This window comes from Taurulus bubalis (assembly GCF_910589615.1).
Source record: "Taurulus bubalis genome assembly, chromosome: 4".
NCBI lineage: Eukaryota > Metazoa > Chordata > Actinopteri > Perciformes > Cottidae > Taurulus > Taurulus bubalis.
Genome location: NC_136592.1, coordinates 18,835,614 through 18,848,831, shown reverse-complemented (window position 1 = coordinate 18,848,831; position 13,218 = coordinate 18,835,614). Strand labels below are relative to the sequence as shown.

Below are 13,218 nucleotides of genomic sequence, written 5' to 3'. Positions count from 1 at the left end.
AAAAGCTGAAGGTTGAAGATTCAAACTGTATTCCTAAAAGAAAAAAACTGAACAAAACAGGTTCCTATTTCCATGTGTAATAAATACTGTGATGAAGAAAATATGGAGAGGAATACCACATAATAAGGGAACAGAGTGCCATCTCTTGGTAACAAAAAAAACACTGGTACAAGAGCTAGGTACAAGAGCTAGGTTCACCTCATTCTTATTTCACTCAATTAATAACCCTTTCTTGTATCAATCAATTCATGTTTCAAAACAGCTGGTGAAATATTAAATAAATTGTCTATAAACTATTTTTTTTCTTCTTTTTTTCGAAATAAAAATAATTATGTGATTCTAGCTTTTAGTATTCATTTCTGGTTCATTTACCCCTCTTTGATAGGAAATTGACAACAAGACATTTGAGGATGTCATCTTAGGCTTTGGAAAACATTATGATTTATAGACCTAACAACTATGGATTGATCAAGAAAATCATCAACAGATTAGTTGACAATGGAAATAATTGTTAGTTGCAGCGCTAAATTTAACATATATTTTAAAATGATTGAACTTTAAGTGAATTTATATAAGCTAGTAAGGATAGAGGGTTGAGATGGAAAAAGAGGGTAAAATCAGCCTGGTATTATATATTTTTCAAAATCCAGAGGACTGACTTGTTTCATTACTGGAGCAAATTATCTACTTTAAAAAAACTATTTGTATGGCTTGTATATTTTATTTCCACATGAACAAGTATTCTTGCAAGGATTAAAAAATGTACAACATCACTGTGCAGTTTGTACTGCTGTTTTACCCCAATACAGTCTTCTGTCAGTTACTGTACAAGTCAAATGCTGTATTTCCTCTCTATCATCTTCCAAATGAGTTACCTCGTGATGTTGGTTGTCTTGTTGTAGTCTGGTAAGGCTCAATGGACATATGGTGGAGACAGACATAATATCAAACATGCTGTTATTTACGTGATTTTTAATTGGACCACTGCTCCAGTAGCTGGACTGTAATTTTTTTAACTGGGAAAAACATGGTGGACATTCTGGAAGTGTTGTCTAAAACTCTTACTGTCCACCCAAATACATTTCTAAATACATCTGACTTAAGAAATAGATGCAAAATGCTGTTTGTTAATAATGGTTGTTCTGTATAGCCCCTAATTTAAATGCTGTTGACCAAATCTGTGATTTTTCTAGAGACAGCAAGTCATATCATCATCTAAACACTTCAAATAGCTCACAGATTTGTAAGGTATTTAGCTGATTGTCAGTGGATGTTTTCCAGATGTAAGTCTTGTGTAAACTGTACTTATCACAATCAAAGATGTATTTAAGTATCTAAGTTACATGTGTTCTTTCCCCACAATGGTCTCACAATACAATAACTTTACTAATTATTGCTTTTAAAAGTCTGCTAATATGTGTGTATGTAGGTATGAAGTGAGGATGGAGGCATGCACTGCGCTGGGCTGCTCCTCGAGTGACTGGGCATCTATACTCACTCTGGAAGCTCCCCCTGCTGGACAAACAGCGCCACTGTTGGACCTTCAGCCTGACATGCACACAGGCCTACAGACAACCTTTCTGCTCACCTGGTCTCCTCCAGCTGAGCCAAATGGTAGAGTCCTCCATTACGAGGTGTACCGGAGACTGGACCAAACCACTGATATCCGCAGACGCGATGCAGCAACACTTGTTTACAGGAATATCTCTACTACTTGCAAAGATGAAGCACTCAAGCCGTATACTGTATACCAGTACCAGGTACAATGCTGTGTGTGTGTGTGTGTGTGTGTGTGTGTGTGTGTGTGCGTGTGTGTGTGTGTTTGTGTTTTGATGCTAACTGATTAGTCCTGGTAAACTTCATCTGACTGAACTAATATTTATTCGAAATGGAAACCAATCCTTCTATAGTCACTAAAAACGCAAACTTGACCTGGATTTTATGATGCAACCTTGAGGTTTTTAACTGTCTTTCTTATTTGTATTAAAAAGGATAAATCAACATTTTACAGACATTTTTTATCTTGAAAAACAAATAGAATTGATGTATTTCATCAAGAAAATAGGATTGAATCTTAAACCTGAAGGGCAACTTGTCCAAATGGATTCTGCATATACTGATTTCGGAAAACTTCTTGTTCTCTGCACTGAATGTAGAAACAGAGTTAAATGTTTTATTGTGATCTGTGAAACTCGTTTGGAGTCTAGATCAGATGTGATCATCACAAGGAAGGTGTGGCCTACTTTCACCATGAAATGTTTTACAAAAGTTCAGTCACACACAGATATCTCACTCACACACACACACACACACACACACACACACACACACACACACACACACACACACACACACACACAACTCAACTGATTCAGTCTATCCATACACGCAGCATACACAGACATCCACACACAACCAGGTAATCCGACAGGTGTTAAATGGTGGGGTCCATAATATTCATGCTGTTGTGCAGTACGCTAATTGACAGGCTAGCCCTTTGGAAGCAACAATAACATTAGCATTCCTGCCTGTCAGACGTACGAGCTGAGGCCAGAGAACCTGTGTAATTGATTGAGTTTGCCTGATTGTGGTGCCGTCTTTATTTACGAGGTCCTAATTTATGACAGGTGGAGGGAGGGAGGGAGGGAGGGAGGGAGGAGCTTTGGGAGATGACGGGCGGGCAACAGAGCCATTAATCACTGGGCCCTCAGAGCACCCCACTTCCTGATTACCAGCCAGCCAATCGAATTAACTGTTAGCCCCCTTGGTAACAGAGCTTGTATTGGAAAGACCTTTTAATGGTGACCGCTACACGTCCCCTGAGGATGTGTCAGTGCGGTACATGGACAAGGTGCTGTTATGTGTGTGATGTCCGTGCACACATTAGTACTCTGTGTGGTGGTTTGTGTGTGCATGTAAAGATATGCAAGTGTCACAGACAGAGAAGCAAAGATACTGTTGGATATTTAATTTCTCTCAATCTACAACAATAATCTATATTTTCTCTGTCTGCCTGTCTATTTACCAATCTTCTAGTCAATCCTTTTATCTACCCACCTGTCTGTCTTTCTATCTATCTGCCTGACTTTATTTTTATTTAGCTGTTAATCTGTCTATGTACCTCTCTGGCTCTCATCCCTTCTCTCTGTGTTTCAGGCGTACACAAGGACGATAAGTCAGTTCAGTTTAGCACACCACAGTGCAGAGAGAGAAATCATATTAGGCTAATTACACTGGGTCATAAGCTTCTATTGACAGCTTTATGCTTGGTTTTAATTACTGCCCACTTTCACACAACTTAGCCCCTTCACCCCAAGTAGATGCACCCGCCAAGTAGCTCCGTTGTCCTATCAGAGCTCTCAAATTGAGTCTGCAGTCCAACCGTCCAATAAAAATGCTCAAACACTCGCCGGTAGCTTCCTGAAGTCGTTTGTTACCATGGCGGCACATTTGCTGCCATGGCAGCTAACGGGGTATATTTTTATTTTGTGTCTAATAAGCCAAACCACGGCCCAATAGGAGGAGAGAGGACAAGAGACGAGAGAAAGCAGTAAAAAGTCTGCAGATGATATAAGGACGAAGAGATGAGTTCTACCTTTTAGCACTGGATCAAGGGCAAGGTGATCTGGACTGACTTTAGTTTTGAACTTTTTCTCTCCATTCTGTCTATGTGGCACAAACTTCTTAATCAAGCTCAAAAGTGTTGCGTCACGTTGACGCTTTAACTGTGTTGCTACTAGGGGAAGAACATGGTTGTTGCTGGGTAGAAATATGTCATTGCTGCAGTTATAATGGTATGTGATGGCAGGAGCTAATTTAATTGAAAATCTTTTCAGCAACAAGTCAAGCCGCAGTTCCTGAGTTGAAATTACAAATGTAATATAAAACTTTTTCTTTCACCTTTTTCCTTCTGGATATTTAACCAGACATGTTTTATCCTTTCTACGTACCCCGTTGCATTAATATCCGGCTGTAAATGTGATTACAATACAGAAATAGCTTGTTGATTAGAAGTTGTAAACGTTACAATTATAGGGACAATCAGGACATTATTGGCATAATTACATAAGATGCTAACATACAGACACATTCAGAAGAAATACAAACTCAGTTATTTAGAAGCCAGATTCACTCCCTATGTGCTATTTATATCATGATAAGAGTATTTACATTACTTAACTTGTGTATAAGCAGGAACAATGAATTGACATCTTTATGATGCCAGATTTAGCCAATGGAAAGTTTTCCTCAGAATGTAAAAACTATGTATAGGACATCCGTGACACTCAAAAGTTTGTTTTTATTTTTCTTGAGGATTTTCTCTTTAATTTGTCATTCTATCTCTTTATAACTACATTTGATTATTATCGAAGCTTGTTAATCTGAGACAAATCCTTTCCCTGAAGCTTTTGAGCTCTCCTGCACTTTTAGAATGCACCGATAAGACATACAATGTACATTACACATACATTCACATACATACATTGATTATTAATACCAGGTAGAACACCTTGCAACATGTGTTTGTGAGATTGGACTAAATGAATGCAGCGGGTCGTCTGTGTGTATGGCTGGTAAGCCTTCAAGCAAGTCCTGTTTGAAGGCTTACCAGCCATACACACAGACGACCCGCTGCATTCATTCTTCTTTGAGGCAGGATTTAGTTTTACGGCTGAAATCATTTTCTCCTTCAACTCAGTGCCGGTGACTGTAATCGCAAAGTTAGTCCAATCTCACAAACACATGTTGCAAGGTGTTCTACCTGGTATTAATAATCAATGTATGTATGTAAACAAAAAAGATTTGTTTTTATTCTTCGTACAAGCACCCTATAGCCAACACAACCTACATCAATGCAGACCCTTGCAGTGTTTTGCTCAAAGGTTGCTGTCAGTCTGAATGCACCATTAATACACCAGTGTGTAATTTTATTCAGATTTTAGGTTGAAACACAAACAAGGTGCAGCAAAAATATGTGCTACAAGTAGACAAGCAGGAAATATTCAGTATGAGCTGATGGAGTTGGTGTGCACTACAACAATGACCAATCACATCAGATCCTCTCATCCCCTTTAAAAGCAGCAGACAGTTTGATGGGCCAGTGGGCGAGTCCTGGTAGGAAACTAGTCAAGTCACAAAGAAATAATACATATTACCCCAAAAACACATTCAAGGGCAGATGTGTCTGTCCCTTTTTGAGATTATTGGATCAGACACTAAAATGTTGTGTTTGTGTGACGTGATTTTAATAAGTGACTATAAATATTGCCTCTTCCATATCTGAATGCATCTGCATGCACACAATGAAGCAACTCCTACTAAGAAAGAAACAATCTCATCTCCAACTATATCTCAGCAGGTACGTTTGGAGCCACAACATTATAACAAAGCTTAGCTCAAAATCTTTCCTGCTTCCTCTCTTTGTGCTTTGTCCACCCTTCCTCCTGTCCTCCTCCTCATTCCCAGTCTCTCCATCTTCCATTCTTCCTTCCCCTCTCCCATCTCAGTCCATCTGTGCTGTCACTTAGATCAATCAGCCTGATTGATCACAGCCTAATTGACTATTATTGAGGTTAATTCAACTCTTAACACACTTGCATGCACAAGCATACACGCACAAAACTCGTCATCACACCTTCAAACAACACATCACACACACAATAGACACACACTTTCACAAGTAAAGCTCAGACCCATCCATCTGCCTTCTGCACTAGTTCTGACAGGCTACAGATGACTTACACATGCAAATCTCCACCCTGCCTGACCCTGTGCTGTGTACACCCTCTAATTATACCCAACACAAGCACACAAATAAGATTACTGTGTGTGTGTGTGTGTGTGTGTGTGTGTGTGTGTGTGTGTGTGTGTGTGTGTGTGTGTGTGTGTGTGTGTGTGTGTGTGTGAGAATAACTCCTTGATGAAGGTGAAAAGTAATTGTCATGCAGATATGTTCGTGTTGGGTTGCATGTTGAAAAGGTTTTGCTCTCACTGCTGATGGTAGTTTTGATGGATGGTCCAATGAATTGACTTATATCCTTTTGGTGGTCTGGTAGAGACCGGGTAATTAAGAGAAGCTTTCATCATTAAGAGTTACTAAAATGCACCTAAAAATCCCAATGACTTGAGAGAAAAATAGTCTGACTCTCACTTTGTCTATGATTCACCATCAATTATATATGTAAATTGAATGTCGTCATCATATTATTAACTTACATGTGGTTTTGTCCGACAGCTGTGGGCAGTGAATTCGGCCGGTCGTTCTGCCAGTACTTGGGCCAATGGGCGAACAGGACCTGCCCCACCTGAGGGTGTAGGCGCACCTATTTTCCTGCGTGTTTCAGCAACCTCAGCATTAGTGAACATCCATCCTCCTGCCCGACCCAATGGGGTTGTTAGCCTTTACAGAGTGTTCTCAGTGAACCACAACAACTACACTCTGGTGAAGTATAATACTGCATTTAACATTCCCCTATTAATAACTTGAGTTCCTCAGTTGGATTTATTTCCTCCCCAGCCCTTTTCTTTCCCTCCTCTCTCTCTCTCCTATTTTGAATTCTACCTCCTGATCCAATATTTGCTCCTCAATTATATGACTACCCAAAATTTTAACATATCTCACCCTTTTACTTTCCCCTTCCTGTAGCTCTCAGAGGGTACATCCTTACAGCAAACACTCCATGGTTTACGTTCTTACACTCAGTACTGGGTAGGAGTAGAGGCCTGCACCTGTTATCAGGTAATAGTAATATGTACGAGTACATAACAGCCCGTGACAGATTTATAAATACAATAAATTGATTGGATGATAATCCATTTAGCTTTGCTTTGAAATAGTCCTGTTAAAGAAAAGATGATCACCAGTTTGAATACTATCAGTAATCTGGAGATTATATTGTTTGGCTTGAGATTGTTACAGTCACAATGTTGCATTAGTTGTTTCACTTTTCTGCTTACCTTAGATTATTGTGATATTTTTACTGTTGAATCCTTGAACAGAGGTACTGGTGTTAGTCTTTTAATTGCAAAACAACTCCCTGAACTAAATGTTTTTAAATATTGTGTTTGTAATTTTTCTATCAATTCTGAGATGACACAGTACTCGTTGACTCAGAAATACGACATTTTTGAACACTCTGCTTTGAACATTTGCAGTGCTGTAGCCAGGGTCCACTGAGTGAGCTCCACACCTTGGCTGCCCCCCCGGCCCAGCAGCCTCCGCCTCGTCCCGTCACCCTGACCTCCCGCTCTGTTCAGCTGGAATGGGACGAGCCTCTGGCACCTAATGGAGTTATTGAAAGGTTCATAGAAAACATATAAAGTGCACATTGTTCAGTGTATTTTCAACATACTGAAAAAACAGTTGGCATTTAGATTTCATTAATGAGTGAGACAGGAGGCATGAGCAAATACACAGACCATCATTCCACTCTCACTCACTTACTCTCTTTCTTTCTTTGTCTCTGTTTCCAGCTGTGAACTACATCTCAGATCACCTTGCCCGCAGCCTCCCCAGCCTGTGCCCTTCCCTTGCATTGAAGGGCCAATAGAAATCAGTTTCTTTGGCAAAAGGAGGAGCTACAACGTGACAGGTCACTCCGTGGTTATGTCAAATCAAGATGTTTTTTTTAAATACATATCACTAAGTTGTCTGGCCCGCTTTACAGTAAAAGTTAAATTTGCAACAGTAACAAAACTGGAATAAGAAAGAGGAACAATGACCACAATAATATCATGTTTTAATGTGTAAAAGCAGTTCAATTCAGAACTTCCAGTAGTGAGTGACCCATTGATAATACAAAACGATGAGATCAATAAAGACTTGAGCAAACACCGTGACTAGGAGGTAAGTGATAGATGTCAGTAAGAATAATTGAGCTGAACTGAAATAGACTGCAGGCCTTTATCAAAAAAGGATAACCGCTAATTATAAAGACTTCATGAGGTACTTGCATAGTGTTGTTGTTTGTCTGTCTGTGTTGTGTATTTTGTGTGAATAAACAACTGAACTAATGTGCGCAGGTCTCCAGCCATACTCCACCTATCAGCTGAGAGCTGCCTGCTTCAACAACATGGGCAGCACTGCCTCCAACTGGACTGCTGTAACAACACTCAGTGAAGGTAACAAATGTGTCCCTAAACTCTGCCAGCTAAGCAGTCTTAAGAAACATAAGCATACAACCAAAGTGTCTCGTGTCCCCTCTCTATCCCTCCAGCCCCACAGTATGTGTCTCCTTTCCCAGTGGACGGCAACCTGACAGTTATTTGGCTGGACTGGACGGGGTCCTTCTACCTCAACGGGTACCTGAAGGAGTTTAGTGTGACAGAGAGCCAGCTGAGGGTCTATACTGGTTTCTACAGTTATCTCCATATTCCACGCACCTCACAGAAAAGTGAGAACATATACATACGTATCCACTTACAAATCTATAACAGGTGGTGACATAGGTTGATACGGACCTTATTTTCTCTGTCGCTCTTCCCTTAGCTCTTTCATTTCAAGTGACTTGTACCACAAACAGTGGCAGCGCCAGTACTCCCACCATCAGATATAGCCCTGCAACAGGCCTAGGTAACGTACACAAACACACACACACACACACACACACACACACACACATTTCTGGAAAAATCTGACCTGAATCAGAATGTTCCTCAGCGAGTCAGGAATCTGTTTTTGCCATTGTGTTTTTTGTTAAAAATGTTGTCAAATGTTATAACATTACACTATAATACATAGACAGAGTAAGCTAATTGAAAGATAAATACTCGAGCAGTACATGGAATGAATCAAATAGTTAAACTCATAACGTATCTATCTTTCTCTGCAGGTACTCCTGAGCCTGAAGACGTTGGTAAAGAGGGCATCAGCATGTCAGCAACACCGGTTTACTCTGAGCTGTGGTTCATCTTGTTGTTAGCCCTGCTGGGCCTGTTTCTGCTCGCCCTGCTGTTGGGCCTCGTGCTACAAAGGTATTTGAATGTTATACACAGCGTGTCAAAGATACACATACATCCGATAGAGTAGAATTTATTGCCCTCAGGTACTCTGCACTGGATAATATTGAACTGCACTGAGACATAAAACTGAGCATAACTTGTCTTTACAAAGCGCAACACACTCTATGTAGAAATTGATTAATCCAAATAAAAACAAGAACAAAAGGCTGTGGATGGTTTTTCTCCCCTTTAGAGCCCTGAGGAAGAATCCATCAGCCAGGGAGCGCCCCCCGCTGGTCATGCTTCAGAAGACCAGGAAGGCTGGGGGAGAGACATACATGGTGAGAGGAGCAAAGCAGCAAGGTGCTCATCGAAGGAAAGGGACAAGGTGGTTGAAAGTGCAGACTGCAGTGAGAGACAGAGAGAGGTAGTCGGGTTTACAAAGAGGGAAAAGCATAAGAAAAGTTAGGGGAGATAAAACAGAGGCGGAAACAAGACTGTTTCAGAAGTGTTTTGTTTGATTTCTTAAACTCACTTGGTAACTTAATCAAAACACTTTTTTCTACAGATTGCACACATTTATTTAAATCATTTGCAAGAGCAGCTGTGTCTTAATTTTTGCTCCACCAGAGGGGGCTGCAACAACAACTGTTACTAGAAAGCTGTTCTTTGAATAGAAATGAGGTTCTGTGATACCACTGAGTCACTGATTCAGTTTTAACTGTATTTTTACTTGTATGCCCTTGTTAAATTTTTCCGACACAAGGAGTAAACGTAGCAGTAAACCTGGAACTAACGTTTTCATTTATTTGATGTTTTTACATAAATCAAACTGAAATAGGTTTATACAGCTGTTTTTATCATGCCTATGAAAAAAGGATTTTAGAAATGAGAACATGTTCTCTAATATATTTAAGTTTGTTCCAAATCGAGACATCATCCCTGTATATGTCCTAGATCACTCATTACCAATAACTATCAATAACACTGTTACTCAAACTAAATGATCCAACTTTCTCCTCTGGTTGATTAATTGCTTTATTCTTACTACTCCTTGATCTGATTTTCTCCCACATATTTAAAAAAAAAATGTTTTGTTCTTTTTCATTCTTCTTTTTTTTCTCTTTTATATGTCTTCTCTCTCTGTCTCTCTCTCCCCCCGCTCTCTCTCTCTCTCTCTCTCTTTGTCTCTCTCTTTCTCTGTCTCCCTCTCTCTCTCCCCCTCCTCTCTCTCTGTCTCTCTCTCTCTCTCTATTTGTCTCTCTCTTTCTCGGTCTCCCTCTCTCTCTCCCCCTCCTCGCTCTCTCCCTCTCTCTCTCTCTCTATTTGTCTCTCTCTTTCTCTGTCTCCCTCTCTCTCTCCCCCTCCTCTCTCTCTGTCTCTCTCTCTCTCTCTCTCTCTCTCTCTCAGAGGCCCTGTCCTGAATTGTGCTCTAAACATCACTCCAGCTCTGTGCTGCTCTACGATCGTCCCACAGTAAGACTGTTTTCTATATTTACTGTCAAAACCCTAAATGTTTATTTTATTGTCCCCCTGCAGTTTGACACTGTAGCAGACTGTGTTGAGAGCAGCAACGTTATACTTAAAAGCTTCACTGTGTACACTGAGGTATGGGATTGTGAATTTGTGTGGGTGCCTTTCTACGCATGTCTGTTTTGTCTGTGAATGCATGCTATACGTGTGTGTGTAATAAGATGAATTATCATAAAGGTAAGATATGTTGTACAGTCTGTTGGTTTTATATGTGCAACAAATGATATCATCTGATATATCCAAGGTTTACAGCAGCAACCATGAAGCCAGAGTTTATACTAGTTCATCTGCAAATGAAAACTGTCTCATTATCTTAAATAATATCTTATATATATCTTAAATCTTTTGTATGGCTCAAGAAAATTATTTTTTTGTGCATCTGCTGTGTTTTTGTGAATCTTGAACTCAGTCCCTCTCCTGTGTGTTTCCATGGGCCAATCCTTGCTGGGTACTGCCCCCTGTTGATTGTTGATAGTATGACAATGACAGCTGATAAACATTGTAATTCAAACTATAAATCAAATATAATATTTTTGTGTGAAACATTATTTGAATATATATTTTCCAGTTGGGAGGCAACAGAGTCATGAATATATTTACCTCACTTCCTTCTTGATTTAGTTAATAATATCCAGAACACACAAATGCTGCATTTGAGCTTTGAAACAACATATTTATTGGATGAAATATTTAACTTGTTTTAAGTTAGAAAGTCTTCTTGGGAAGAATTGCAGTTAAAGGGACAATCCATTTGCATTTTTTTATCCCACGCACCAAAGATAAGATTATGTATTATTTACACTACTACAAAACTACTTCAGTGTACACTGCAGGTTTTTCCTTGTCAGGTGAGTAGTAAGGCAGTGAAATCTATAACAATTAACATGATAGTGTGTCTGTGTGTTTTTCTCTTAATCTAATTTAAAACTACAGCATGCATGAGAAAATGGTTTTACAGTAATATGAAGTGATATATATGATTTGTAATATGTTCTTTTAACTCCCAATCTGACCAAAAAAAAAAACTATTCTTCAGGGTCTGACAGACACAAAGATCGTCGGTAGCGGCTCACGGTTCAGCCCCATGTCTGTGCTTCGGGTCCCCAGCCAAACAGACCTCAGCCAGGCCTACTCCCAGCATTCCCTGCACCGCAGCGTCAGTCAGCTAATTGACAGGAAGTCACTAATGATGGAGGAAGGAAGCTGGGACAACCCAATGGGACATGATTCTGGACTGGTGAGGCTGGAAATATATTTATGTTAAATTATGTTATATGTTGAAATTACAGTCGTGACAGACTTTGTTTTATAGTAACAGCTCTATCAGGAATACCAGGTGCATTTACTCCAAGGTGACTAATTCATTTAGGTTCTGAGAAATCATTTGTGTGAAGCTGGCAGTCGAGTACAGTAAAAGACTCTCCAACTCTTCTGTGAAAAGATTTATTGTTGTAGGCTTTTTAAACTACTCAAGAGCTAATTGTGATCTCATGTGTTCTTTTTCAGTATGTGGAGGAAGATGAGTTTGTAGACGCCATCAAGGCCTTAGGGTCTGTAAAAAAACAAGAACAAGCCATGTTCACTGACACTCATCTCTAAGATCGCTACGTGACATCTAATCAGGTTTCACAGTCGCAAATCAGACCTTGTTTCAAACCAAGACTGGAAAATATACATACCTGGTATTCAGTGTAGCTGAGGACAGACAGGGCTCCCAACAGGACTGGGAAGTATTATTTAGACAACTTACAATGCTTGAAATAGGATTTAGAACATATTAAAAATACATTTAAATTAATGTTCAGCATTGAGGAACAATAATTGTTTTGATTATGTCCACAGTGCACTGTTATGGTGTTAATAAGTATTAGTTATTAGTGATACCTGAGAGGAACTGTTTTACTGCAGCAGTCATGTCAAACTATATTCGCATATATATTAGCCCAGTGGTTCTCAAATGGGGGTACTTGAGATTAAAAAAATACATATTTAAAATTAGCATAAATTCAAAAATGCACAAATTTAATAAATATTCAATAATATAAGTGTAAGTTCTTAAACTGAATTGTATATATTCTATATTAAATTAGACACTGAGACACAGCGCTGTGTATTACATTGTTCTTGCAACCAAAAATGCTTTGTGCTGGTTAGGGGGAACCACTGTTTTAGCCCTCTGCATGTGTGACTCCCTGAAGGGACTAATAGTCTTAACTTGAGGAGAGGAAGGAATCCCACATCCATGAATACAGTTGTGATCAATTCCTTCTCAGATTAAGAACCAGATCGTATTTGACTGTATTATGAGTCACTGTCTCTGCTTGCCAACTGTTTAGTCGTTTAAACAATTTAGAAATATCAGCTATAGCAGGTTTGCTTCTCACTATTTGGAATCAAACCGTTCTATAAATCAATGGATATCAAAGGTTTCAGTGACCTAGTGCCTAGTGGGCTTTAAATACATTATCAGCAGCAGTAGTCACATGGCCTCTGTGTTAGTTTTATGACAGAAACATGCCAACCGTTTTTTATTATTGTGTTAAAATGTGGCTGGGAATCACTAATGTGCCGTCTGATTGTTGTGATGATGTGATGTAACTTGAAAGCCCAATCTGAGTTTTTTTTTTTACCAAATCAGTTGAGGTACACTTTACTGAGATTTGAAATCATGAAATTAATGTGTGTTCAACTTGTAAAGCTCAATGTCTTTGTTTGATTTCATAGTCCAGCTGTCAGTGGAATCCT

At 39.4% G+C, this 13,218-nt stretch overlaps 1 protein-coding gene across 1 annotated transcript in view; it reads left to right on the top strand.

The window, feature by feature from the left end:
- ush2a (Usher syndrome 2A (autosomal recessive, mild)) overlaps positions 1–12,120 on the top strand; it is a 191,107-nt gene extending 178,987 nt beyond the window's left edge. Inside the window, exons 80-92 of the mRNA XM_079217420.1 lie at positions 1,430–1,760; positions 6,236–6,442; positions 6,647–6,739; positions 7,156–7,301; positions 7,474–7,600; positions 8,031–8,121; positions 8,217–8,393; positions 8,489–8,572; positions 8,832–8,973; positions 9,194–9,281; positions 10,351–10,416; positions 11,510–11,710; positions 11,980–12,120. Of these exons, the coding sequence (XP_079073546.1) occupies positions 1,430–1,760; positions 6,236–6,442; positions 6,647–6,739; positions 7,156–7,301; positions 7,474–7,600; positions 8,031–8,121; positions 8,217–8,393; positions 8,489–8,572; positions 8,832–8,973; positions 9,194–9,281; positions 10,351–10,416; positions 11,510–11,710; positions 11,980–12,072 (1,846 nt within the window). The 3' untranslated portion in view covers positions 12,073–12,120. The remainder of the gene's footprint in view (positions 1–1,429; positions 1,761–6,235; positions 6,443–6,646; positions 6,740–7,155; positions 7,302–7,473; positions 7,601–8,030; positions 8,122–8,216; positions 8,394–8,488; positions 8,573–8,831; positions 8,974–9,193; positions 9,282–10,350; positions 10,417–11,509; positions 11,711–11,979) is intronic.
- Positions 12,121–13,218: the final 1,098 nt, after the last annotated feature.